The 1,799-nt window shown below is 28.5% G+C and overlaps 1 protein-coding gene across 1 annotated transcript; it reads left to right on the plus strand.

The window, feature by feature from the left end:
* Positions 1–973: 973 nt before the first annotated feature.
* COCVIDRAFT_116983 (hypothetical protein) lies at positions 974–1,774 on the plus strand (the record flags this gene model as incomplete). Its single annotated transcript, XM_014694508.1, has 1 exon — positions 974–1,774. A coding segment is annotated over one exon (801 nt), but the record flags the coding sequence as incomplete, so codon positions are not given.
* Between the last annotated feature and the right edge of the window lie 25 nt (positions 1,775–1,799).

Consider the following 1,799-nt stretch of genomic DNA (forward strand, 5'->3'; position numbering starts at 1 on the left):
AACATGAATAAAGCTCACTATACTCGTACTGAGATCTGGGTGTATAGATTGGATGAGTATGGAGTTTTAAATTTAATACCCAATCAACCATTTAAAACTAAACGGGAAGCTATTCGTGCTCTTAAGATTCACATAACTGTATTGAATAAATATTTGGATTCTTCTGAAATATACAAAGGGTTTCTTATCTTCAGCTCTCCACAAAATTCTTAGGATAAACTTGAATAGACGAAATATATATAAACGTAAAACCTTAGTCACAGTTCCATTCTTTTTTGTATGTTTAGCATAGAAGGCTTATAACCTAATCTACTAGCTTAATGATCAAAATATGTATATAAACAAGACTATGATATAGTCTGAGCCATCTTGTAAGAGATGGAAGTAAAAAAATAAAGAGATTTTGCTAAAACAATACTGGGTCAGCTAATTCTAAATATGCTTTCTTAGGGTCTTTAAGAAGTACAGCTCAATTAATTAGTTATGAATTAATTTTAAGTTCTGCTATACTTTTAGTTGTATTATTAGCAGGTAGCTTAGACATAACTGTTATTATAGAAGCTCAAAGAGCTATTTGATATGCAGTACCTTTATTTCCTATATTCATTGTATTTTTCATAGGATCTATAGCAGAAACAAATAGAGCACCTTTTGACTTGGCAGAGGCTACTGATTTGGTCTCTTTAAAGATCACCATATGCTGAAAACCCCCTTTTTCGACCTTTTCTATTAATTAATAAAAGGGACAATCAGCAGGAAATTTAACATATAGTATGTTATAATCCTCAGAGACTACACGTGGTCATTTAATGTAAGTATTTATGTTAAATAAGATATAGTCCAATTTTGTATGAAAATACAAAATAAATAAAAATTGAAATTAAATTCAAACATTCATCCTACTGTGCTTACCTTAGAGGTAAGTAACATAACTCATGTAGCTTATATTACCAAACCTAAGCAAAAAGTTTGAACGGTAGCTAGCCGTAGACATTATTCTACTTCAAATTCAAATCCTCCATCATTTGATCTATATCCTGTTCCTATTTTAATTCTTGATGATTTAGATAATAAAGATTGCATTACATCTTATAGAGAATTATTAAAAGGCAAAGCAGGTATTTATTCTTTTATTAACACTGAAAATGGTAATCAGTACATCGGAAGTGCCAAAGACTTTTATTTAAGGCTTAATGAACATCTGAACAATAAAAAGTCTAACGTTGCTTTACAAAAATCATTTGTTAAGTATGGCTTAGATAAATTTCATTTTTATATATATGAACATTTTACATATCAAAGTAAAATTATAAGTTCTAAAGCTTTAACTGATTTGGAAACCAGTTATATAAAAAAATTTCATTTTGATACTCTTTATAATTTTAAGGCTAATGCTACAAGCTCATTAGGTTATAAACATACTGAAGAAGCTAGACTAAAGATGAAAGAGTATTATAAAAATAAGACAAATCATCCTATGTTTGGTAAAACTCATAGTAAAAAAGCGCTAGCTTTAATCAGTAAACCTGGTGAGTTAAATCCAATGTTTGGAAGAAAACACAGTGAAGTAACTAGATTTATAATAAGTGAAAGAAAGAGTAAATACCCTTTAGGTGTAGGTTTATATGATCTAGATGGCAATTTAATTTCAAAGTTTAAAAATAATGTAGAGTTAGCTAAACACTTAAATATTTCTAAGGTTACAGTGGGTAAATATTTAAACTTGGGTCTTGTGTATAATAACACATATCGGTTTAAACCTATAGAAGATTAATGTGTATTTAATATCTTTTTTTTTT

The sequence above is a fragment of the Bipolaris victoriae genome, assembly GCF_000527765.1.
Source record: "Bipolaris victoriae FI3 unplaced genomic scaffold scaffold_391, whole genome shotgun sequence".
NCBI classification, from domain to species: Eukaryota; Fungi; Ascomycota; class Dothideomycetes; order Pleosporales; family Pleosporaceae; genus Bipolaris; species Bipolaris victoriae.